The 24,513-nt window shown below is 36.9% G+C and overlaps 1 protein-coding gene across 4 annotated transcripts in view; it reads left to right on the forward strand.

Moving 5' to 3' along the window:
- The window catches only part of LOC106055707 (low-density lipoprotein receptor-related protein 4-like), a 74,588-nt gene that overhangs the window by 15,222 nt on the left and 34,853 nt on the right, over positions 1 to 24,513 (forward strand). For all 4 annotated transcript variants that reach the window (XM_056012484.1, XM_056012483.1, XM_056012485.1 and 1 more), the window contains 10 exons: positions 4,395 to 4,513; positions 5,694 to 5,801; positions 7,226 to 7,452; positions 9,225 to 9,477; positions 13,868 to 14,006; positions 14,217 to 14,333; positions 16,127 to 16,260; positions 17,970 to 18,108; positions 19,137 to 19,287; positions 22,580 to 22,726. In XM_056012484.1, the coding sequence (XP_055868459.1) occupies positions 4,395 to 4,513; positions 5,694 to 5,801; positions 7,226 to 7,452; positions 9,225 to 9,477; positions 13,868 to 14,006; positions 14,217 to 14,333; positions 16,127 to 16,260; positions 17,970 to 18,108; positions 19,137 to 19,287; positions 22,580 to 22,726 (1,534 nt within the window). The remainder of the gene's footprint in view (positions 1 to 4,394; positions 4,514 to 5,693; positions 5,802 to 7,225; positions 7,453 to 9,224; positions 9,478 to 13,867; positions 14,007 to 14,216; positions 14,334 to 16,126; positions 16,261 to 17,969; positions 18,109 to 19,136; positions 19,288 to 22,579; positions 22,727 to 24,513) is intronic.

Consider the following 24,513-nt stretch of genomic DNA (forward strand, 5'->3'; position numbering starts at 1 on the left):
CTCTACAAAGTCTTTGATTTAATGCAGACTGTGTTAATTTTAAATCTATTTAATCTTGGAACTACTCAAGATGTTCAGACGGACCAGATCAAAGAACATTCAAACATTTTTGAACCATTTAAATAAAAAATCGAATCAAAGAAAACATTTTTCTTATGCTACAATTTAAACTGAAGTCAAAAAATCAATCTAATTCTGTTTATTTGCTTATTGTTATTGTTATTATTTTTATTTTTACTTTCAAACGTAAACAAGAAGATTTGTAAATAACAATGATTTTAATTCTCTAGCATTATTTATTATTTTTCACTTCGAAAATCTGTATAGCGGAGATTTTCACGATAACCTAAACAATGTCAAGGTTGTTAAATTAAGCTGAACTGTTGCCAACTAAATTAAAAAGAATCGAGCTATAGTTTTATCAAAATCTAAATACGTGGCGCTCGATCTTTGTATCATATCTCCTTTTTATTACCGCTAGTTAGTTGCCCATTTGTTCTTAAATACGTTTTAAGACTTTGATTGCGAGTCTAATGCTTTCCCATATTGCAGACTTTCAAAAAAGATTGAAGCTATAATTTCAGCACGTTTCATTTCTACTTTTTCTGCCAACTAATTGCCCATTTGTTTTTTTGAGATAAGTTTTAGATCATAGAGTAAAAGTCTAAGACTTCCTGTATATTGAGCTTAGTTAGTGCTACAAATGGAAGAGCTTTGAAAATAAATTTGATTCTGCACTACTTATATGTGCCCTAAAAATTATCACATACATTTTAAAAGAAATAGCTTATCAAATAGCTTATCAAATAGCTTATCAAATAGCTTATCAAATAGCTTATCAAATAGCTTATCAAATAGCTTATCAAATAGCTTATCAAATAGCTTATCAAATAGCTTATCAAATAGCTTATCAAATAGCTTATCAAATAGCTTATCAAATAGGTTATCCACACTGGCTTACTTCTGTACACCGGAGACACCAACAAGCCAGCTATTTATAGTTTTTTTTCAGCCGTTAAAGAAAATCTCTCATTGAAATTGTTTCGTGCTACAACTGACAAAGCGAAGACATTTTGATTCAGTAGTTCTAAATACATGTACAGAAATGGTCACTATATAGCATATCGTCACTATATTTTGTAACCTATATATTATACACTGTCGTAAGTCATTCTTAAATGTACAGTGGAGGGAGCACGAAGAAAGGGTCGCCCAATGAAAGGCTGGCTGGATAACAGCAAAAAATGGAGCGGCCTCTCTCTTGATATCCTGCTTAGAACAGCTGCTGACCGGGAGAAATGGAGGGATTGTGTTAAACGAACTGTCACAGCACCCTTACGATGAAAGTCAAGGGACAGATGATGATGATACCACAAAAGCTAGCTATTTATAGTTTAACCGCCATGTTTAAAAAACATATAATAAATGTGGAATCGACAAAGTACATTCTAATGCTGAACTGTTGTTTTTTTACACATTTTATTTCGTTGAATTTACCGTCTTCATTTTGCATGTTTTTTTATGTGTTCTTAAAGACAAAAAGTTAATAAAAATTATTTAAAAAATCTATACCGGAATGTAATGGTCATGTGGTAGAGCTTTTTAACTTAAGTTTTCTAGAACATTTAGGGAAACAGCATCTACGTCACAGACCACTAGTAAAGTCAAAGTTCTTTGATGTAAAGATCATCTGTTTGTAGCCAACAGTTAACGAGGGTAGTATGTGGCCAGCACAACGACCAACCGCCTTTATTTCTCCCCAACTAATTTCAGCTGGAGCTGGATGGATTCCGTCTAAAGATCCCGAAATTTAAACAATCCCAGTCTTCACCAGGATTCGAACCCTGGACTCCCGGTTCAGAATCCAAGCGCTTTGCAACTCGACCACCGCGCCTTCTAAAGACCACAAGCTCTCTCAGATAGGAAACGTGAGGATGTTAATAGTTATTTACGAAAACATCTTGACATACATGAATCATATACACATTAATACTTACATTGGTACTTATACATACACACATTATGAAGACAAAGACTAAGACTGCTTTACTGATCCCTATTATACATTTGTTCTGAGTACAAAGGCTCTTGTCTCAATTAAAAACTCCACGAACAACATTTCTCATAAACAGAACAGAAACAACATACAGAAACAACATACAGAAACAATCTACAGAAACAACCTACAGAAACAACCTACAGAAACAATCTACAGAAACAACCTACAGAAACAATCTACAGAAAAAACATACAGAAACAATCTACAGAAACAACATACAGAAACAACATACAGAAACAACCTACAGAAACAACATACAGAAACAACCTACAGAAACAACATACAGAGTAGTTCATGCAGTGACTAGCCTACAGACGTCTTGTTCCTTTTCACGTTCCCTAGTAGCGCTGATGTTTCGAGGAGAGGGGGGGGCGTTATAAAACGGGTTGTTCCAATGGAAGTCAAAAGTCTGTCAGAGAAAATAACGGTGCTCAGGATGAAAAAAAAATAATAAAAGGAAGTTCCAGAGAGAGTGAGATGAACAGGGAGAAAGAAAGAGAGAAGAAAATAGATAGAGGGCCTTTACGATTCAGTGTTACAGATACTAGAATTCACGGGCTTAAAAGTATGTGAATGTATTATGCCCGTGTATTGGAAGTTAATGAAAAAAAGGAGAGGATTTTCCGGCCTAAATAATCGATAGATAATTTAGGCAATAATCAATTGGCGGGGCCGGTGTGTAATTCTAGTGATTCAATATTACAAGAAGTCTTACCAATACTCTTGCATAATTCAAGTCTTCCTACATAAAACGCCCAACAACCCCAGACATACGCTTGAAATTAGTAGACCCTAATGCCACTAAGCGAAGCCGTTCATCAACGACCTTCAAATCCTAGCTCTGGAGACCATTAATACCTTCAAGCCCAGTGCTATTTTTGCATACACTGATGGGTCGGCATCAATAGATTCTGGAAGAGCAGGCTATGGAGCCTACATCGACTTTCTTGGCTCTTACACAGTCAAAATCTTTGGACCATGTGGTAGTGTTTGCAGTTTTGATGCGGAGACCATGGCAGTCTGTGAAGCCTTAAAAGTCATCGACTCTCAACTCGGCGAGGGACATTTGAGGGCAACACAGATTGTTGTGGTCACTGACTCAAAATCTGTACTACAGGCTTTGCAAAGCCCCGGACCATGGCCCCCCAATATCAACAGTGTCATCATGGCTTCACATAACATCAAACAACGCTATGGCACCCCTGTAATAATGCAGTGGGTACCGAGTCACATAGGTGTGACTGGCAACACAATCGCAGACTCTTTGGCCCACCAGGGAGGGCAAATTCCACCCACTGATCAGGCTGTAAGCTTTCATCAAGCCCTGGCTATAATACAAAAAAACAGAAATGGAAAAGTGGTTTGAGTGCTGGGACAAGTCCCAAAAAGCCCGTGGAGTCTGGGAGCGCATGAGGCGCCCTGACCACACTTCCCCGTGGTGGAGGCTGTCCAGGCCTGAGCAAGCTATTATAGCACAGTGCAGGACAGGCCACTGTCCTGTTGGCTCATATTTCTCGCGGCTACGGCAAATTTTGATTCACGGTGCCCCCGCTGCGGGGAAGAAAAGGAAACCGTGCCTCATATTCTCTTTGACTGCCCCAGACTTGCTGATCTCCGTCTCGACAGGTCTGGGAAACCCAAAATTCTCGACCTGTATGGCGACATTTATGCACTACGCAAGACAGCAGGGTTTCTGTCCAGGGCTTTTGCAAGAGAGGATTTGAGCCTCTCCAGCCCTCACTCTAATGGAGTTTGATAATGATGATGATGATGATGACGTAAAACGGTGTGCCAAGTGTTCATTTATTTATTCACTTCTTGACGGAATAAAATTAACATTTCAGTCAAGTGCGAGAATGCCTGCTGAAAGCCTGTTCAATACAGCCAAGTGTAATTGTAAGATGATTATATTTTAAACCAGAGTTTTCATTATGTGACCAACTGCCAAATTTCTAAGAAAAGTAATAGAGCCGTTTTCGAAAAGTCCAATCTGTTTTGTGAACCAGTGGGGTATCTCGGAGAAAGTTTTTCATTCTGCTTTTAGGCCCTCAGTAAACACAGCTATGATCGTGTCGGGTGTCGAACTCTAGCCCTCCTAATAGGCAGCAAGGTTCCCTTGATAGATAGAAAAAGGTCAAAGCTTCTCATCCACACAGCCCACTGTTAGCGGGTTATATATTCTACAGACTGTAATTCAGTAAACTGTTTCTTAAAAATAGAATATGTTGTAACTGACTGACAATTCGGACAGGTGTAGCTATTAGTAAATTATAATTGATTTCTGTCAGCAAAATGTCAATTCCATTGTTTACTTTTTTGTTTGTTTTTGTTTCAGTTGACCACGGGACCAACCTGATCTGGGCGCAGACCCCATTTGCCAAACTGAGCTCCGTGTCAAGGTTAGTGTCCATCCAAGGTGACCCGAACAACTGGATCGTCAACAAGAAGCCTGTGGTAATGACCATTTACGATTGGATTCACTTATGAAAATTAAAATGCTTACTAATGTCCTGACAATTATAAATCTTAACTGCTACCGAGCTGGCAGTTGGTAGAGGAGCATGAAAGGGATATTTCTGTTTCAACTAACGCAAGATTAGTTCTTGTCACGTGGGACGTCTTAATGAAGAGAGAGAAAGTGAGAAAGAACAAAAAAGAGAAAGAGAAAAATTGAAAAATACATTTCTTTTAAGCTAGGGGAGATCACCTGCATGCATTGATAAATCCCTCCAGAAGTGGGTATACGAGAGTTACCTCCTTAACCTTGGCTAAACGGGTAATGAAATCCTGTATTATAAGGTTGTAAATATTTAGATTCAAACGTTGCCGTTATGAAGCTAGTTCCGATGTTGAAGATCTAGATCTAGTGGTTGACTTCAATATTTTACGTATAAATGTTTCTTAATGCTTGATTACAGCGTGTACACAAATTAATACTGTCCTTTTCCCGATATTATAATCAGTTTATAAAATAGTTTAAATTTTTGCAATTTTAAAACAACCGTATGAAAAAATATACATTCTTAATTTTGGATGACTTAAAATTCCCTTCCCGACTTTTGTCTCTGTTCTTATAATTGTTTTTTAAATTTTAGCATTAAAACAAATGAAATTTAATAATCAAACATTTTAGCTATAAATCGTGTAACAATGGCATTGCCATGTTCGTCTATCAGTTTTCTAGTCACTTTACCCGGGCGACGCGCCTCAGCCTCAACGTGGAGTTCGCGTGGAAACAGTCGTTAGAGGAAACGGTTCAGCCAATAGGGAAGCAAAAACAGAACCCCCGTTGGGGTCCCAAAGGATAGCTTCCATGGGTTTAGAAATCCAAGAATCTTAAACCAAACTCTTAGGACATATATGAAGAAAAAAAAAAGTGTTCCCTTCAAAGATTTCTTGAACCATTCAGTTCTTAATAATTGATGGCTGGGTGAAAATTAAGAACATACAAGAAACGAAAGAGTCGGGGGGGGGGGGCACGAAGGCTGGTGCTAAAACATTCGAACTCATAGACAAAAACAAGCAACAAAATTGGCGTGTCAGTTACTGTACAAAAGATTTTTTTTTCAAACATAAAAATTTTATATAAAATTTGCAGCTACTAAAATAGGACTTGTCTGTTTATATCAACCAGGTCACATATATCAGTGCGCCACAAATGACCTGGGAGTTCAAGGCACTAGGATTTCTCTGGACTGACCACTTGGTTTATTGGAGTGAGAGCACGCACAAAAAGATTCAGGTAGAGACAGACTTTCTTATTTTTAAATACTTGATGGTTTTTAAGCTTTAGTAAACAAAAGAACGAAAAAAAACAACACACCCAAGCCGTGTGCAAAACAAACAAACAAACAATGGGAAGCTTAAAGTTTGAACAATGTATGTTTAAAGTCATGTTTAATGTCATGTTTTATTTTTATGCCACTATCAATGTCTACAATGTCTTCAACTAGTTTACTTGCTCACAACCATTTACCCCGCAACACAATTGGCCTACTAGCTGTTCATTTTTTTTTAAATCATAAAATGGTTTTGCTTGTAGAACCACTAAATGGTTAACTTTTTAAATACTACTAAATGATTACCTTGTTTTTCGTAACGGCAAATGAAAGCTTATATGATACAGAACTGGTTTGTTTCTTAAAGACCACTTAATGGTTAACATTTTCTTCGAAACGGTTAGTCTTCTCATTGAACCAGCACCTGGTTAGTTATTTTGATTTTGGAACATTAAATAGTTATCTTTCTTTTTTGTAGCACTAAATGGTTAGCTTTTTCTTCGAAATGGTAAGATTATTTTCAACCATTAAATAGTTAGATTTTGTTTGAAAAAACAAAAATGGTTACGTTTTTTGAAGAGCAAATCATGTGCTTTAAACAATTCAACGGCTAGCTGTAACACTGTAACACATTGAAGGCTTAGATATACTTTTAAAACCTAAAATAGATCTTAATGTCACCCATAAATATAAGTAGCCTAATATCGTTACATCCCAAAAGGATTGATTAGAAATACAGTTAGTTGACATTGTATCTTATCTTTTACATATACGTAACCTGGAGATTTCTTATATTATAAATCCATAAATAGCAAGTTTTTTTTTTTGGGTGTATAAAGTGTACATTGTAAGAAAAATATTGAACATCGATGTATTTTTATAAACCATATTTTGTGAACTTTTCACAACCTTGGAATCAGCTTTCTTACATCTTTCGTTGTTAGCTAAACGTATCTTTTTGTATTATATAGTTGGCAACTTTGCTCTTTGAATATAATGTCCTTGACATTTTTTTTCTCTGTTGCTTTGATAATCTCCCCTAATCTTCCTCTTTTCATTTTCTGAGTTTTTCTGTAGGTTCCATTTTATCGCCCTTGCATTTCTTTTTGTCATTAGCTCTTCTTTTTTTTTTCTCTCTTACTGAGATTGTTCGCTTAAAGAGCGACAACTGGACCTTAATAATGAAAAAGTAGGTAAATAGAAAATTATTCACTAATTCATTTGATCAACTTTGAGTGTGAAAATCCCTCAGGAAAATTAAGTTGTCGAATTCATTTTTGTTCCGATTCCTTCAGACATAGTCTTGAGTCAGAGTCTTGACAGATCTTTCTCTATTAACTCTATACTGTCATGCTATTTCATCGTTCCTCTTTCCGTTTCATCCCAGAGCTTGGTGCTGAACGGTACAACAGACAGCGAGACGCTATTCGCTGGTACGTCCTCGGAGGTCCACGGTCTGGCCGTGGACTGGCTGTCACGGAATCTTTACTTTACCGACGCTTTGTACGACTGGATTATACTGATCACAATCGACCCAGGCAAGCATTTTTACAAGATTATTGTGAATGATCAGCTGGACTCTCCACATGGCCTAGCTGTAGACCCGATACACGGGTAAGTCGCATCTAAATATGCATATGCGCCTGCAAGTAAGTCTTAATTTTCATGTATGTCTCCACATAAATCTGGCTTGTAAACCTGCATGTGCAGGAAAATCTGAAAACAACTCTCCATGTAAATTTGCATGAAATTTCGCACATTGATCTGTTTGCATGTAAATCTACAACTGCATGAAAATATGCATCTGCATGTTAATTTACATATGAACGTAAATCAACATCTGTATGTAAATCTACATTTGCATGTAAATATACATCTGAATGTAAATATACACCTGAATGTAAATCTACATCTGTATCTAAATCTAAATCTGAATGTAAATCTACATCTGCATGAAAATATGCATCTGCACGTAAAACTACATCTGCATGTTAATTTACATATGAATGTAAATCTACATCTGCATGGAAATCTACATTTGCATATAAATATACATCTGAATGTAAATATACATCTGAATCTAAATCTACATCTGCATGTAAATCTACATCTGAATGTAAATATACATATGAATCTAAATCTACATCTGCATGTAAATCTACATCTGAATGTAAATATACATATGAATCTAAATCTACATCTGCATGTAAATCTACATCTGAATGTAAATCTACCTTTGCGTGTAAATCTATATTTCCATGCCGATGGAACTGATCTTCTGAAGCTCCACTGTGCATGGTGGGCTTAAGTTTTGAAGGGACAGATAGCACAGCGTCACGGGTCGCATCTTGCCATCTACATCTACATGTTAATCTACATATGCGTATAAACCTACATCTGCATGTAAATCTACATCTGAATGTAAACCTACATCTGTATGTAAACCTACATCTGAATGTAAACCTACATCTGAATGTAAACCTACATCTGTATGTAAACCTACATCTGAATGTAAAACTACATCTGAATGTAAACCTACATCTGAATGTAAACCTACATCTGTATGTAAACCTACACCTGAATGTAAACCTACATCTGAATGTAAACCTACATCTGAATGTAAACCTAAATCTGAATGTAAACCTACATCTGAATGTAAACCTACATCTGTATGTAAACCTACATCTGTATGTAAACCTACATCTGCATGTAAACCTACATCTGAATGTAAACCTACATCTGAATGTAAACCTACATCTGCATGTAAACCTACATCTGAATGTAAACCTACATCTGTATGTAAACCTACATCTGTATGTAAACCTACATCTGCATGTAAACCTACCTTTTCATGCCCATGGAACTGATCTTCTGAGGCTTCACTGTGCATGGTGGGCTAAAGTTTTGAAGGGACAGATAGCACAGCGTCACGGGTCGCATCTTGCCATAGTCTTGAATCCCATATCTAGATTAAAGCTATTTAAACAACACTATTTTTAGGAATATATTATCGGCTTTTTTTTCTCTTTCCAATTAAAACCATGCATGCATAAATTGTATTGATCTGTCCAAACAATCACATATCTTAATTTTCATACTAAATATCAAATGATTACATTACAATCCGAAAGATCCAGTTTGTGCTCATTAAGAAATATAGTCAAGTAAGAGAGAAAATGGTATGAAAATGATAAACATAATACCAAACACTTCCGTATACTACTGTGCACTGGATCCACGAAAAGTTTAACACTTATGGATTTGTCTCCATTGTATGGAAATCTACGATAATAACAGGAGTAAAATGAATATTCATTTTTTTGTAAAAATCTCTTTATATTATTACCTCTATTTACAAACCTCTCTTCCTTTGTCTCTTCCAACAGATACCTCTTCTGGTCCGACTGGGGAGAGAAGCCACAGATAGAAAAATCCAACCTGATTGGGGAGCGCAGGGTCACTCTAGTGGATCGAAACATTGTCCAGCCACGGGGGCTGACAGTGGACTACGCCACGGGCACCCTCTACTGGGTGGACTCAGCGAAGGGCTTTGTGGAATCTATATCTATTGAGGGAACTGAAAGGGAAATTTTTTACACAGACGAAGGTTCTTTCTTTTACTCTGTGGCGGTGTATGGAGTAAGGAGTTTAATACATCTAAGATTGAATTTGACATAATTGATAGAAATGGACAAAGAGTTGTGCATTTTCATATATATCAAACTAGACAGTTCAGTGAAGATCAATGAAATAGTTTTGGATCTAAAATAGCTTCGCACTTCTTCCCTTGAAAACATTTTTTCTCTTTTTCTCTTCTTTTGATTTAACAGATTCATTTTTAAGTTTGATTTCTCACACATCCATCTCTCTCTCTCTCTCTCTCTCTCTCTCTCTCTCTCTCTCTCTCTCTCTCTAAGTTTCACTGCCTTTTAGCGGCCCCCGAAAGGGGAAAGGACGCTATTAGTTTTGTGTGGTCTGTCTGTCAATTAGATAATCCTTATATGACATTAGTTAGACCATGTTCACATTGAACTTCTCCTTCACTTTCACCTATCCCTTGGTCTATTGGACCGTTGGGGCATCACACAAGAACTGTCAACCTTCTTTCTCCATTCATCTCTGTCATTTGCCTTTGATAGAATTTCATTCTGATATTCTTTCTGAAAATATTGAAACCTACCTGGGTGGACCACTTGCGGGGGCCGTTTTTGAGTTTGTGTTTTCACTCATTACTGCCTTTGTAACCTTGTTCATTTCACTTTTTCTAATTAGTCTAAAAATAAAAACTTTCTCTTTATCTGCTTTCTCATCGTTCTGTTTCTCTATTTCTTCTCTTTATATCTACATTTTCTCTCTCTCTTATTTATATATTTGTGTTCATATGTCTCTTTCTCTACTTTCCTAATCATTATCACATCTCTTTTTGTATCACTGATTGTGTATTTATATTTCTACTATGCTTTTTAAAAGTAAGATTTTTTTGTATTTTTTGTTTGTTACTCTTTTTGGTTTCTCTTTTATAATAATTATACAAATAATGATAATAATAATAATAATTACTTTTATTGTAATTATAATAATCTATATTTTCTTTAAGATAACGTATGTTATATTTGTGCCTGTTTTACATGTATTTTATAAGTCCTCCTTCTCTCTTTCTCCATTCCGCATGTTTAAGAAATTGTCGCTAGAACTGAATTGAACGCTCAGTCCAACTGATGGATTTCTCATCAGCTTTTAACACTATACAACTTCATTTACTCATTGAAAAGATGAAAGCGTTGCAGATTAGTCCATACATAATACTATGGGCTAATGAATTTTTGACCCAGAGAGCTCAGAGGGTTAGGGTAAACAATGTTATATCTAATGAACGCATAGTTAACACAGGGGCGCCCCAGGGGGCTGTAACATCGCCATTGTGGTTCATTTTGTACACCAATGATTTTCAATCCGATAGTTATTGTTGCTCCTTCACAAAATTCGCTGATGATGCGGCTCTTCTTGCCCTGCTCTCAGAGAGCTCAGACGTAAATGAGTATTTCAAAGAACTAGAACACATTGAGGAATACTGTAAAGATAATTTTTTATTATTAAATGTAAAAAAAACCAAAGAAATGATAATCGATTTTCGTAGGGACAAGAAGGGAAATGATATTGTTTCTGTAGCTGGAGAGACTATTGAAATTGTGCAAACCTTTAAATACCTTGGTACTATCCTAGACAATAAACTAAATTTTACTGCAAATACTGATTATATCAGCAAAAAAGGGCAGCAAAGATTACGACTACTAAGAAAACTGTCCTCGTTTAATGTTAGCGAAAAGGCCTTGGCTATGTTTTATCACGCTCACATCTGCAATATTTTAAGTTTCAATATCACTGCCTGGTATGGCAATCTGAGCATTAAAAATAAAAATAAACTTAATAGAATCCTAAATGCTGCTGGCAAAATCATTGGCAAAAAACAAACCCCATTCGGGCAGTTGTTTGAGACAAACATCTATAAAAAAGCTAACAAGATCCTCGAAATAAAGAATCACCCTTTGTGTCAGGATTTTGTGATTTTACCATCACAAAAGAGATACAAGACACCGATAGCAAAGACAAACAGACACAAACACTCTTTTGTTCCCCTGGCAATCAAATCATTAAATAAGAACAATCTGGTATAAACTTTGTCACATGTAAATTATGAGTGCGTCTGGTGTGAATGTACACTTTGGTTTCTTATAGTTATAATGTTTTTTGTTTGGTGTAATGCACAAATTGTAAGACAAATTTCCTTACGGATAATAAAGATTATTATTATTATGTTAGAAATGAACGAGTAGTCATTCTCTGGCGCTGCCAGGGTCGAGTTTCGCTAAAGAGAAACAAAATTCATCGTAGTCCCTTTAACAGTTTCCACTGAGGAATTTTCTGGTGATGTGGCAGGTCTGCAGCAGTACCGCCTTCTGACAGGCAACGAAGATGTTCCTAGGAATGTTAAGGGCCTTGAAGGTGTCTGTGAGGTCAGTTGTTATTATCCCCTCGGTTGATATAACAATGGGGTATATTGTTATTTTGGACAATTTCCATAGACGCTTAATCTCCAAGCCTAGGTTCCCATATTTTCTTTGTTTTTCTATCTCAGTTTTTCTTAAATTATGAGACAGTGGTACGGCGATATCGATAATGGTAGCGGTTTTTTCTTTTTTATCGATGAACAGCAGATCCGGGCGATTGAAATCTACCGTTTTGTCGGTCAGAATAGGCCTATCCCAGTACAGCAGATGTTCAGTAGACTCGAGAACCTCTTGCGGAGAGTATTTATAATAAGGGGGAGTGTCCTTACCGATCAATTTGTACGTCAAAGCCAGGTGTTGGTGTATTAACTTTGCAACTTGGTTATGGCGACCTAGGTAGGCTGATTCTGATAGGGCTGGACATCCTGCCATAATGTGTTCAATCGACTCGCCCACATTTCCACATTTTCGGCATTTGTCGACAACATTGAGTTTCAGGATATGCTTCTCGTAATTTTTTGTCCTGATTACTCTGTCCTGTATTGCTGTAACAAAGCCTTCTGTTTCAGGGTAGAGATGACCTGCTTTGAGCCATGTTAAGGAAGCAGCCTTGTCGATGTTGTCCCCATGTAATGAAGCCGGAAATTTTCCGTGGAGTGTTTTTTCTTCCCATTGGCGAATCTCATGCCCTACGTCGTCCAAACCGATATTGACATCAGCATTGTGTAGGTTCAGAGGGGTTGCATCGGAGTCGTATTTCCGTAGGAAGGAAACTAATTTATTGCTGGAGGCGAGCAGTTTTGATCGTATTTTTAAAACTTGCATCTTACACAATTTGAAGATGTTCTGCAATCCACGACCCCCATCCTTCCTGGGCAGGTATAACCTTATGGTGGAGGACTTGGGGTGTAGACATCGAAACTTGGTTAGTAATTTTCTAGTGAGTCTGTCAATGTCATGTAGGTCGGTGTCAGTCCATTTGATCACACCGAACGTGTAAAGGAGCACAGGGACGGCCCAGCTGTTAATTGCAGTGATGAGATTACTGCCAGACAGTTTGGTGTTGAGGATTTTATTAACTCTTTGCCTATATTTGCCAAGAAAGTCCTCTTTTAATTTCTTATGGTTTATCTTGGCATTCTGGTTTATTCCAAGATATTTATAAATAGAGGCGGAGTTCAATTCCTCGATGCCTTCAAATTCAATGTTGGTGTTCGTTGCCTTGCCCTTTTTAATGCTTATGATGCCACACTTATCCAGGCCAAAAGACATACAGATATCGTCACTAAAGCATTTTACCGTTTTGATTAAGGTGTGTAATTTTTGCTCGGTTTCTGCATATAGCTTTAGATCATCCATGTATAATAAGTGGGACACACATTTTGTACATTTAGTGTCAACCCTAAAACCGTTTGTAGAGTCTTGGAGTAATGTAGATAGAGGATTAATCGCTAGGCAGAACCAGAGTGGAGATAGTGAGTCACCCTGGTATATACCTCTTCTTATGTGCACAGAACCTAGTTTATCACGATTTAGGTGCAGGTTTATCTTCCAATTATCCATACAGACTTTCAATAGTTGTTTTATTCTTGGGTTGATTCTATGGATGTCCAGGGTTTTTAATAGCCAATCATGCGGAACTGAATCGAAAGCTTTTTTGTACCGATACAAAAACTACAAACCGCCTGATCATTAAAGATTCTTTTATTGCTCCAAATTGAAATAGTCAAGGCAATGTGCACATTTTGTATATTTATTTTATTCTTTGTTGCTCCTTCGTTGATGTCATTTTGTTTTTTTTTTTCTTTCTTTCTTTCTCCTACTGAAGTCTCTTTGTTTCTTTGTTCCTTTGTGTCTCCTTCTTATGTTCATGTATATCTTTGTATTTTCAGTTCTCAATTTACTGTGTCTCTATTTTTTTTTCTCTTCTCAAGTCTCTTGTCTCTTAATGTGTCCTCACGTCTGTCCTCACGTCTGCTTACAGAGATGACTCATGAGAAAAGTGTTTATTTTCCTTACAGAGTTATCTGTTCGTGACGGAAAAGAAACGCGGCGCCCTGAAAGTCTTCAACAGACAGAAAAGTCTGGTCTCTTTCACTCTGGGCAACCAGCCCTTCGATATCATCATGTACGACAAGAGTCAGCAGCCAGGCAACTCCAGTAAGTTGGACCTGACCTCATTTACGATTTTTAAGTACAATACTAATAGAGCACTGTCCTCGAGACTGTAGACAGTGTAGACTAAGGAAGATGCAGAGTCTGACGTGACTTTAAAATCGCACATACAAGCTTCATGTTTTGTTGCATTTGTCGTGAAACATTTGTCTGGGGTTTTGTTTCAAATAACGATGAGATCAATATTTCCATCAGGTGAATGTTTCAACATGGGATGTGATCAGATCTGTGTTCAAGACCCAGCCACGGGACCAGTCTGTCTGTGTGGTGATGGCTACGTGCTAGATGTAGCCACTAATAAAACGTGTAAAGGTAAGTGGTGAACGAATGTACCATTACAAAGTTAAGTAACTTTGGAACTGTTGAGTAGCAGACATAACTTTAAAAAGAACGAAAATAAGTTTTATAATTTTGCGGCAAGGTTTCAAGATCCCCGCTCTCAATGCCCTGGAAGGGAAGCGACATGCAATCAGTGCTTCAAAAAGGGTCATTTTCAAAGAGTATGCAAATCGAAATCTTCAACAGTGTCGGCTATCGCTACTGTGCAGCCTTTGAGTTTAAACAAATCTACGATACCCATTTTCATCAATAACGTGCAATTGAAAACCCTAGTAGACACTGGGAGCTGTGAAAGTTATATTTCGACGCACATCGCTAAGAAACACAAATGGCAGACATGTTCCTCAGGCAACAGAATCTTTATGGCTTCCACCCATCTATCTCGAATCACTCAAGGACACATCTATGCTAACATACGACTCAAAAATGAACGATACGAAGGAGTTAAACTCTCTCTACTAGACAATTTGTGCTCCGACGTCATTCTTGGACTTGACTTTATAAGTTTGCACCAAAATCTGTTTATTCCTTTCGATGGTCAGAAACCATCATTATGCCTGAGTACTCTCCAGCCAGCGAGGATAGAGGCTCCTAGCCTTTTTAGTAATCTGTCACCAAACTGTACCCCAGTGGCTATAAAGTCTCGCAGATACTCAATTCCAGATAGAAAGTTTAGAAAGGAAATTCAACAACTGATAAAGGATGAGATTATTGAACCATCAAAGTCTCTTCTTAGGCCTACAATGTTGAATGACTTTTATGAATACAATCCGTCTGTCTAGAACACATTTGAAACACCTTACTTCTCCCACTTCCCAGTCTTGGATCAATTGAAACTTGGCACAGCTATTTATTGTCCTTAACAAAACATGAATCAATGAAAAATTAAATCAACTGATTTATTAATTCGAGGTAGTTCATTAAAGGTGTTTTATATAAAAAGGGTATTAAATCTTACAGTATTGAAATATATGATTGCAAAATGTGCAAATTTATTCTCTTATATATGGTTTGTCTTTTTTTTTAAAGTATTTCTTTTTTTTTAAATATTTAGCATGTTTTAAGAAAATGTTGGCGTTATTTTAAGAGCAACCAGAGGTTATAAATGAAACATTTTACAAAAAAATATATATATACTGAGCCCTATTTTAAGGGTATTTTTTAAAAATACAGTTGTGTTTTGTTACATTGGTAAAATATATTGACTGATATATAAGACCATACCCCCCCCCCCAACTTTTATAACGTACCCTCCCTGACTCTCTCCCTCCTCTCACCCCTTTCCTTATTGCAGCTGCAGTTCACATGTCTGCTTATTGCGTCACCAAAAGTCACGCGACTTTTCCAGAACGAGTTCAAGTTTTTATATTTTATTAGGAGAGTGTTAAGCTCTTCCGCGGTGTCTAGTACTTGAAAATGTAACTAAGTCCAACTGGAGGTAACACTGAACTCAATACTGGAACAGATAACACCGACGAAAGGGCAGCAATCGATACATAGAGTCGACGCTGGTGTTGAAACAACAAATACCTTTAATACTTAATACTGGAACCGTCCGATGTCCTCTATTACTAGCCGTCAATATAATTCTTCTTATTCTTTTTGTAAATAAGAAAACGTCTTGATTCTAAAGCGTCGCATTAGCATCATTTTGAACCTCAACATGCATATAAGACATATCCCTTGAATCCTTTACACATGTCTTTGTTATTATTTTAATTTTATGTTTTATAACTTTTATTCCTTTTTTTGTTCTATTTCAAAAGCCTCGAAAAAGTTTATTCACCCATCTCATGTATACGCCATTCAAGATGCCATCTGTCAGTATCCTGCCAACCTGGCTGACATGTCACTTGTCAACGTGTCATTAGATTCTCAGTGTTTTCTGGAAGACAAGCAGGTTTGTTACATGACATGATATGACTTTTGACAAGAAGGTGTGTATGTTTTATGACAAGATAAGACTTATGACTTTTGACAAGAAGGTGTGTATGTTTTATGACAAGATAAGACTTATGACTTTTGACAAGAAGGTGTGTATGTTTTATGACAAGATAAGACTTATGACTTTTGACAAGAAGGTGTGTATGTTTTATGACAAGATAAGACTTATGACTTTTGACAAGAAGGTGTGTATGTTTTATGACAAGATAAGAATATGACTTATGACAAGAAGATGTGTATGTTTTATGACAAGATAAGAATATGACTTTTGACAAGAAGGTGTGTATGTTTTATGACAAGATAAGAATATGACTTATGACAAGAAGGTGTGTATGTTTTATGACAAGATAAGAATATGACTTTTGACAAGAAGGTGTGTATGTTTTATGACAAGATAAGAATATGACTTATGACAAGAAGGTGTTTATGTTTTATGACAAGATAAGAATATGACTTTTGACAAGAAGGTGTGTATGTTTTATCACAAGATAAGAATATGACTTTTGACAAGAAGGTGTGTATGTTTTATGACAAGATAAGAATATAACTTTTGACAAGAAGGTGTGTATGTTTTATGACAAGATAAGAATATGACTTTTGACAAGAAGGTGTGTATGTTTTATGACAAGATAAGAATATGACTTTTGACAAGAAGGTGTGTATGTTTTATGACAAGATAAGAATATGACTTATGACAAGAAGGTGTGTATGTTTTATGACAAGATAAGAATATGACTTATGACAAGAAGGTGTGTATGTTTTATGACAAGATAAGAATATGACTTTTGACAAGAAGGTGTGTATGTTTTATGACAAGATAAGAATATGAATTTTGACAAGATGGTGTGTATGTTTTATGACAAGATAAGAATATGACTTATGACAAGAAGATGTGTATGTTTTATGACAAGATAAGAATATGACTTATGACAAGAAGGTGTTATGACTTTTGACAAGAAGGTGTTTATGTTTTATGATAAGATAAGAATATGACTTATGACAAGAAGGTGTGTATGTTTTATGACAAGATAAGACTTTTGACAAGAAGGTGTGTATGTTTTATGACAAGATAAGACTTATGACCTTTGGCAAGAAGATGTTTATGTTTATGACAAGACAAGACTTATGACTTTTGGCAAGAAGGTGTTTATGACTTTTGACAAGAAGGTGTTTATGTTTATGACAAGACAAGACTTATGACTTTTGACAAGAAGGTGTTTATGTTTATGACAAGACAAGACTTATGACTTTTGGCAAGAAGGTGTTTATGACTTTTGACAAGAAGGTGTTTATGTTTATGACAAGACAAGACTTATGACTTTTGACAAGAAGGTGTTTATGTTTATGACAAGACAAGACTTATGACTTTTGGCAAGAAGGTGTTTATGACTTTTGACAAGAAGGTGTTTATGTTTATGACAAGACAAGACTTATGACTTTTGACAAGAAGGTGTTTATGTTTATGACAAGACAAGACTTATGACTTTTGGCAAGAAGGTGTTTATGACTTTTGACAAGAAGGTGTTTATGTTTATGACAAGACAAGACTTATGACTTTTGACAAGAAGGTGTTTATGTTTATGACAAGACAAGACTTATGACTTTTGACAAGAAGGTGTGTATGTTTTATGTCCAAATCGTCGTTCATTCCTAATTGTATTTCAGGGCTACACGACCTTGACCTTTGATGCCCGCGAGAACATGCTGTACTATTTTGTCAACAACACCAAGATCATTAGCAGAATTCCTCTAGAGATGGGAGGCAGGGCCAAGGTAGTGACTGGAGGATCCGGAGAGGTCAAAGGTGAGAGGTTAAAGGTTGATTTGGAGACCTGAGGTAGGCAGTATAGATCAAAATTGTTTATTTAATTTTAATGCTGTTGTTTTTTCTAAAATCCTAAAGCACTTATTAGTCGTTGGTCAGTAGTGTTGCTACCGGCGCAGCAAAAAGAGTCATTATTGTGTTTGTGTTGTCTGTCACTCTTATGTCGGACAACGACAAGCGCAACTGAAAATTACATTTTTGTTTCAGGTCATCTTATCGTATTAGGGTGCCTGGTGGCCGAGTAGCGAATCGCCTAGTTTCTGGACAGGGAGTCTCTAGTTCGAATCCAGGATTTTTTAATTCTGGATTTTTAGGACGGCTGTAAATTTACCCAACTAAAATGGGTACCCAAGGAAAGTAATGGCGGTTAAACGTTGTGCTGGCCACACGACATCCTTGTTAATTGTCAGTCAAAGAAACAGATTATCTTTATATAATTGCATACTCTATGCTATAGATTGCAAAGGCTGAAACGATATTTTATAATTATTTCTTACTTCATCTGGTTTGGAATCAGCATCAGCAGGTTTTCTCACTAGGGATTTATCTTCACCTCTCAAGCCCTCACTCAAATGGAATTTGAGGATAATGATGAAACGAGAAACATTTTCACTTAGTTCACCGTTTTAGGAATAGATCTTATAAAGACTTAGATCATTCAAACAAAGGCAGATCTTAGAAGTCTAAGCATAAAAGTACTCTACATAAAAACGATTAACTGGGAATCTTCTTCAATTAAATTTTATGATTTGATCGTTTCCAAATTATTGATTCTCAAATTTACTCAGATGTGTTTTATAATAAACTTTAGATTTATTTTCATATCTATCACATGCAGAGTACGAAGTTCTAATTCAATTTTAATTGCTAGAAACTTAGTTTCGATATAAAAACTAAAATACAACACATATACATTGATACGCAAAGTACTAATCTAGTATAAAGTGCTTTGTTCTTATCGTATGAAACTAGAAACTACAAATTAAAAAAAAATTTTCGTGTCGTAGGGATGGCGTTGGATTGGGTGGCCGGCAACCTGTACTGGACGGACAGTACGTATGGCGTAATTAAAGTTGCCAAAAAGACCGGGCCCTTCCAGAAGATTCTTTTAAGTGAACTGAACAACCCAGTAGCTATAGCTGTCCACCCTGGCAGAGGGTAAGAACATTTTACTATAAATTTTGCTATAGATTTTAATTTAGATTCTTAAATAGTTCATTTCACAAAAAAAAATCTGTGATTTGGCCCCTAAATCTTTAACAATGAAACACAATCATAATGGAATATATATCTTATATTGCACTTAGCTTAGTTCTCTCTGGTACTGTTATAATGAATGCATTTCTTTTGGAAGATGTCATTACATCCTAGGTCATCCTCGTGCCTATGTCCTAGGTCAAGCCTTGTGTCTATATTCTAGATCAGTGATTCCCAAAGTGGTCTATATAGACCCCCAGGGGTCTACGAAGAGTTCCAAGGGGTCTACGAAAGTGAAAAAATAAATTGGGGGTCTATGAGATATCCATGGGGGTCTACGAAAATGGATTTCATTTCAGCAGGTCGGGACTTTTATTTTCACATCTCATCAATGTAATTATTTCATACACTAATATATGATTTGTACCTTAGTTAATCTTTTCAATATTTATCCTACTATTCAAACGAAAAATTGTTATATTTAATTTCAATACTTATTTAAATAGCTGAATTTTTTCTACATGTAACAAAAATAAATGTAGATTATATACAGCGTTGGTTATTTAAAATTGGAATTCATTTCTTCATTGTCAAACAAGCGATTGCCTAAGTGCCTTTTTATGATGATATCAATAATCATGCTGGAGGATCAATTGAGACAATGCCACACTGATAAAAAGAAAAAGATTTGAAAAACTTTAGAAATCCCAAAGATAACAGTTCAGTCCACAAAATCTCTCTTCAACGTCATATAGAGAAGATGATGGTGTGTGCGGGTCTTAAAAGATCTCTTTACTTATAGCAATATACGGAATTAATTTTACCAGCTGTTGGGGGGAGCGGTGATTGAATGGTTAAGCACTTGGCTTCCGAACCTGAGGTCCTGGGTTCGAATCCGGGTGAAGACTGGGATTTTGAATTTTGAGATTTTTAGGGCGCCCCTGAGTCCACCCAGCTCTAATGGATACCTGACTTTAGTTGGGGAAAGTAAAGGCGGTAGGTCGTTGTGCTGGCCACATAACACCCTGCTCGTTAACCGTTGGCCAAAGAAACAGATGACCTTAACATCATCTGCCCCATAGATCGCAAGGTCTGAAAGGGGAAACTTTACTTTTTTACTTACCACTGTAAACTACTTTACACAAATGTACATCTGATATTATTTTAAACACATTTCTTTAAGCAGCAATACAGTAGGCACATCAGTGGTATGAGTTATAACAAAAGCTTCTTATGTAATTCTTTGTAAACAACATATACAGTTTGGGATCAGCGGCCTCGCAGGCTCTGACAGGGTGTAGCGCTGTGTGCTGCATACTTCCTAAGAATCATCTGCTCCTTATTTTTCTTCGGGATTGACCAATGAAACAGTTCCCATGTTTGGGTATATATGCAAAGGCAGCAGAGGTTTGACTTCTGTTTTCCCCCTGATAGGTGGGTTGCAAGCCTAGGCTAATGAGTCCATCCTGCCCAAAGCTTACTGGTTTAGACGCCAGTTACTTCACCCCTTCTCCTGTTAAAGAAAACAATTCCGCGGACCCATTATTTGAGCCAGACGTGAAAGATGAAGAACTACAAATACAGTGATATTTAAGGCCAATTAATTAATTAATTAATATTTTTTGTTTGAAGAACTACTTCATAGAACAACAAATTCCTATATGAAACCTAAAATCCCTCGCAATGGATGATGAACCAGTCACTTTTACCAGTGTGTTTGGTGGTTTCAGTAATATGTATCAAATGTTATTTAAATTGGTTATAAATTTGAATTTTATGAATAAAAAAGATAGAGCTCTCTAACGTACAAAGTAGCTTGAAATTACTTTTTTACTCTTCGACTCACTACAGTTAGAAATTACTTTTTAAAGTGGAGTTGGTGCATTTGCAAATATGCAGTACCGGTATAAGTTAAGCAGGGGGTCTACCGAAAACCAGAAGACATAGCAAGGGGTCTACGAGACAAAAAAGTTTGGGAACCACTGTTCTAGATCAAGCCTCATGTGGGACTATTTATAAAGGCAAATACGAGGTTTGAACTCGTGTTGAGACCATCGAGCTGTCAGTTCAAAGTGTTTACAACACACGACAGCAGACATTACTAGTCTAGTCATAAACCTGCTCTCTTTAAAACCAAGACCTGAAAAGTTTAAAATCTTATTTGTCCATTTCTTTTCGTCGTAAGGGCTGCTGTGACAGTTCGCGTAGCCAAACCCTTCCACTTTTCTCAGTCAGAAGCTGTTCTTTGTAGGATATCAAGAGAGAGGTCGGTCCATTCTTTTATGTTATGTTATCCAGCTTTTCTTTGGACTTCCCTTTTCATCGTGCTCTCACCCCTGTACATTGAAGGATGACTTTTGACTATAAATCAGGTCTTACAATACGCCTCAGCGCTCAGCGTCCAACTTTCGCAAACATATACCTCAAATAGTCTATTCGACAATAGACATTAATTAGGGCTCACAATTAAATCAACTCTTCATTGAAATGGTACGTCTTTTTTTAAAAACCCAGTTTCTATCTACAAGCTCTGCCTACCGGTCTGTAGGATCTTACGCTTTTAAAAGTTATTCCTCTCATTTCTTATTCTAGAATCGAGTTCAAACTTTGCACAATTATTCATTATCAATGATAACAAACGAATCAATTAAAAAGTAACCAATCAATTACTCAATTAGTCGTAGTAAATTAATTTTATTTTATATATAAAATGTACGGAGGTAAGGGGAAATCAGCTTTGTGTAGTCAATTAGGTTGTTCGCCAACTTTTAAAACTAATTATAAAACATTTTATTTTTATAAGTACTTGAATAGCTCAGCGGCAAATATGTCGGCCTTCCATCATGGATGCTCGAGCTCGAATTCAGACTCGAGCAACTTACTTTTTTCTCTAAATCGCTTTCTAGAAATGCAGCATAGAAACCTCTCACAGAAACCTCTCACAGAAACCTTCCCCACCCAACTGGTCCACAAAATAGTTGATGAAATGTCTCTCAGCATAAGCGAGGTTCTTTAAAAAAGTACTTTTTTTATATTTAATTTGTCTTTTTTTTAATCCTGTTTTATCCTGACCAAAGTTTGAGTTGATAGTAGGAAATAAAAAAAAAATAGTTCAACTATAATTGCTATCTAATCAAGAGTACTCAGCCGTTGTGTAGACCTTCCAAAACTAACTGTCTAACATTAGGAAGTGATGAAATCAGCCCAAATCATTTCAGTGAGTTTTAATGTTTAATGTTTCTTTGGTTACAAGTGAAATTTATTGGACTGACCATGGACATCTGCCTGACGTTGGGGGCAAGGTGGAGAAAGCCTACATGGACGGCACAGGGCGAAAGATCATCTTGGGCTCTAACATCGGCCAGCCGAACCATATGTTTGTGGATTACGATAAAAACCTGTAAGTAAAACATAGACTTACTTTCAATGTTGGATTATTCTATAGGATACATAAACTATAGCTTAGGGCCCCCGCTTGTCTGAGGGCCTCCAGAAATGGTTAAGGGGAAATTGTCAATCATTTTGAAGAAAGAGCAAAAGGAACAAAAATCACCTTACAAGGGGGGCCCCATATCTCCAATAGCTTAGGGCCCCATATCTCCAATAGCTTAGGGCCCCATATCTCCAATAGCTAATGGCCCCATATCTCCAATAGCTTAGGGCCCCATATCTCCAATAGCTTAGGGCCCCATATCTCCAATAGCTTAGGGCCCCATATCTCCAATAGCTTAGGGCCCCATATCTCCAATAGATTAGGGCCCCTTATCTCCAATAGCTTAGGGCCCCATATCTCCAATAGCTTAGGGCCCCATATCTCCAACAGCTTAGGGCCCCATATCTCCAATAGCTTAGGGCCCCATATCTCCAACAGCTTAGGGCTCCATATCTCCAACAGCTTAGGGCCCCATATCTCCAATAGCTTAGGGCCCCATATCTCCAACAGCTTAGGGCCCATATCTCCAATAGCTTAGGGCCCCATATCTCCAATAGCTTAGGGCCCCATATCTCCAATAGCTTAGGGCCCCATATCTCCAACAGCTTAGGGCCCCATATCTCCAATAGCTTAGGGCCCCATATCTCCAATAGCTTAGGGCCCCATATCTCCAACAGCTTAGGGCCCCATATCTCCAACAGCTTAGGGCCCCATATCTTCAATAGCTTAGGGCCCCATATCTCCAATAGCTTAGGGCCCCATATCTCCAATAGCTTAGGGCCCCATATCTCCAACAGCTTAGGGCCCCATATCTCCAATAGCTTAGGGCCTTAGCAAGTCTAAATCCGACCCCTGCTTACTCTCAACAGGCACCAGTTAGATAACACATGTGTTATAGCATAGAGCGTATCTCTTGTTCTGCTAGAGCCTGGTGTAGACACTATAGCAGTATCAGGCCTACTTACCATTCGACTGCTGTGCTTGGGTCGGACACCCGCCCCAATTGGAGGGTCACCGAATGCCTAAACGATCTTATTTGGCGATCCGCGGAAAGACAGCATAAAGGAGATACCTCCGCTATAAAAGATCAAACTAGGCGACATTTTGCCCTCACTGGCATAGAGGAAAGCACACAAAAAAAAAACGTGAATCATTTGACCTTTTATTAAGACACATTGTATTTTCTTTTCAGCACGTTCTTAACTTTGTGTATTTTGAAAACTTTGCTATGTCAGATATTATTTTTTTTGTATATAGACCCTTGTTGTTTTAAAGAATATTTGTCAAAGAAATCTAGGAATCATAGAATGAAAATACAAGCTTGTAAATTGTGGGAAAGTGGTTAGAGAATTAAAAAAATACAAGATAGTGAATTGATGAACATAGGCTAGAGAATAGAGAAATAGAGACTAGTGAAATTAAGAAAAGAGACTATTGAAATTATGAATAGAGGCTAGTGAAAACGAGAAATAGAGGCTAGTGAATTAAGGAATAGATGCTAGTGAAAGCGAGGAATAGAGGCTAGTGAATTAGGGAATAGAGGCTAGTGAATTAGGAAATAGAGGCTAGTGAATTAGGAAATAGAGGCTAGTGAAAACGAGGAATAGAGGCTTATGAATTAGGAAATAGAGACTAGTGAATTAAGGAATAGAGGCTAGTGAAATTAAGGAATAGAAGCTAGTGAAATTAGGCAATAGGGGCTAGTGAAATTAGGCAATAGAGGCTAGTGTAATTAGGCAATAGAGGCCAGTGTA

This window comes from Biomphalaria glabrata, chromosome 15 (assembly GCF_947242115.1).
Source record: "Biomphalaria glabrata chromosome 15, xgBioGlab47.1, whole genome shotgun sequence".
NCBI lineage: Eukaryota > Metazoa > Mollusca > Gastropoda > Planorbidae > Biomphalaria > Biomphalaria glabrata.